The sequence below is a fragment of the Borostomias antarcticus genome (genome assembly GCF_949987555.1).
Source record: "Borostomias antarcticus genome assembly, chromosome: 19".
NCBI classification, from domain to species: Eukaryota; Metazoa; Chordata; class Actinopteri; order Stomiiformes; family Stomiidae; genus Borostomias; species Borostomias antarcticus.
In genome coordinates this window covers 15,876,456-15,878,955 of record NC_140252.1, presented here as the reverse complement: position 1 = coordinate 15,878,955, position 2,500 = coordinate 15,876,456, and the positions used below count along the sequence as shown (strand labels likewise).

General features: G+C 58.6%; 1 protein-coding gene across 3 annotated transcripts in view; it reads right to left on the bottom strand.

Moving 5' to 3' along the window:
* LOC311321742 (histone deacetylase 4-like) overlaps positions 1 to 2,500 on the bottom strand; it is a gene marked incomplete at its 5' end in the record, with an annotated part of 40,706 nt that overhangs the window by 4,076 nt on the left and 34,130 nt on the right. For all 3 annotated transcript variants that reach the window (XM_084453747.1, XM_084453748.1, XM_084453746.1), the window contains 5 exons: positions 412 to 458; positions 571 to 673; positions 914 to 1,047; positions 1,128 to 1,323; positions 2,217 to 2,435. In XM_084453747.1, the coding sequence (XP_084309873.1) occupies positions 412 to 458; positions 571 to 673; positions 914 to 1,047; positions 1,128 to 1,323; positions 2,217 to 2,435 (699 nt within the window). The remainder of the gene's footprint in view (positions 1 to 411; positions 459 to 570; positions 674 to 913; positions 1,048 to 1,127; positions 1,324 to 2,216; positions 2,436 to 2,500) is intronic.

Here is a 2,500-nt window from a genome sequence, read left to right as displayed (position 1 = left end):
GGAGGTAGAGAGGAGGAGGTAGAGAGGAGGAGGAGGTAGAGAGGTGGATGAGGAAGGAGAGGAGGAGGAGGAGAGGAGGAGAGGGGGAGGGGAGGAGAGGAGGAGGAAAGGAGGAAGGAGGATGAGGAAGGAGAGGAGGAGGAGGTAGAGAGGAGGAGGTAGAAAGGAGGAGGAGGTAGAGAGGTGGATGAGGAAGGAGAGGAGGAGGAGGTAGAGAGGAGGAGGTAGAAAGGAGGAGGAGGTAGAGAGGTGGATGAGGAAGGAGAGGAGGAGGAGGAGGTAGAGAGGAGGAGGAGGTAGAGAGGTGGATAAGGAAGGAGAGGAGGAGGAGGAGAGGAGGAGAAGGGAAGGGGAGGAGAGGAGGAGGAAAGGAGGAAGGAGGACTAGGAAGAGCAGAAGGAGGATACTCACTCCAACTCCTCCACACGGTAGTCTGACGAACATGGGAGTGACTGAACCTGCAGAGAACAGAGAGAACAACACCCCCTTCAAATATGTGTGTGTGTGTATGTGTGTGTACTGTATGTGTGTGTGTGTGTGTGTGTGTGCGTGTGTGTGTGTGGCTCTTACAGTCCAGTTTCTGTCGGAGAGGGTTGGTTCCATAGAGCAGGACGTGGGCCTCAGAGTGGACCGTCTGCAGCTCCTCCAGAGTGGCCTTCCTCCCGCGAATACACTGGCACACACACACACACACACACACACACACACACACACACACACACACACACACACACACACACACACACACACACACACACACACACACACACACACACACACAGATCGGAGAGACAAATAGACTGAAATCAGTATGTGTGTGTGTGCATGCATGCCTTTGTATAGTGTGTGTGTGTGTGCCTGTGTGTGCCTGTGTGTGTGTGTGTGTGTGTGTGTGTGTGTGTGTGTGGCGTACCTCACACTGCGCCCTGTGCCCCGTCTCCTGCAGTCTGGACCAGATGCTCTGGATGCGCCCGGCGTGTTCAGGGTGAGTGTTGGTGCTGCCGCACATGCACTGGTGTTTCTGCATCAGGGAGTCGTACACCAGACCTGCGACAGAACACACACATTAACACACACACACACACACACACACACGCACGCGCGGATGAAAGGGTCGCTGTGCTAACCCGTGGTGAAGCGTGTCGTAGCGGGCGGGTCTGGGGGCGGGACGCTGATGGGGAAGGAGGAGGCGGAGGCGGGAGATGATTGGGCCCTGGAGAGGGGGCGGTGGCCTGGGAAGGTGACGGACAGGCCGGCCGCCTCCATGGAGGCCTGGTAGTTCTTCAGCTGGTGGATCCTCTGCTGCTCCAGCAGCATGGCCTGCTGCTCCAGAGAGATGGAGGGAGGGAGGGAGAGAGAGAGAGAGAGAGAGAGAGAGAGAGAGAGAGAGAGAGAGAGAGAGCGACAGCGAGGGGAAGAGAGAGAGAGAGAGCGACAGCGAGGGGAAGAGAGAGAGACACACAGAGAGAGAGAGAGAGACAGAGAGAGAGAGAGAGAAGAGAGAGAGAGAGCGACAGCGAGGGGAAGAGAGAGAGAGACAGAGAGAGAGAGACAGAGAGAGAGAGAGAGAGAGCGACAGCGAGGGGAAGAGAGAGAGAGAGACAGAGAGAGAGAGAGACACACACACAGAGAGACAGAGAGAGAGAGAGAGAGACAGAGAGAGCGACAGCGACGGGGAGAGAGAGCGACAGAGAGAGAGAGAGACGGAGAGAGAGAGAGCGACAGCAATGGGGAAAAGAGAGAGAGAGAGAGAGAAGGAGAGAGAGAGGGGGGGAGAGAGGGAGACTGTTACGCAATGTGGAAAACTGCATTTACAAGACGAGGCCACAAGGTGGCAGTCAACACAAGTGATAAGAGCCTCCCCAGTTCCACAGTTGTGCTTGGTCTGTCCCTCCCTCCTTCTCCTCTCCCTATCCAGGCCCCTCTCCCCCTCTCTCCCTCCTCCCTCTCTCTCCCACCCCCTATCATCCCTCCTCCCTCTTCCTCCCTCTCTCTCCCTCCCCCCCTCTCCCATCTCTCCTTCTCTCTCCCTCCTCCCTCTCTCTCCCACCCCCTTTATCATCCCTCTCTCTCTCCCTCCTCCCTCTCTCCCTCCCCCCCTCTCCCTCTGTCTCCCACCTCTCCCTTTCTCTCCCACCCCCTTTATCATCCCTCCTCCCTCTCCCTCCCTCTCTCTCCTCTGCCTCTCTCTCTCCCCCCCCCCCTCTCCCCCTCACCTGTCTGAAGAGCAGCTCCTGCTCCGCCTGCATCTCTCTCTGCAGCGCCTCCTCCTGGTTCTCCTGGGGGTCCAGGGGCTCCTGCTTGACGGTGACCCCGTGCGGGAGGCACCCCTCCTGGGCGGAGAGCGCCTGGTGCTCCCTCAGCTCCTCCTCCGTCTCCTCCGGGTGGCTCTGGTGCTGCCGGCCCCCGGACGGTTCGCTGGGCTTGGCCATCATCTGGAACCGGAGAGGGGGGGGGTTCATGGGTTAAACCATTGTCAGGGAGGGGGTTCATGGGTCAA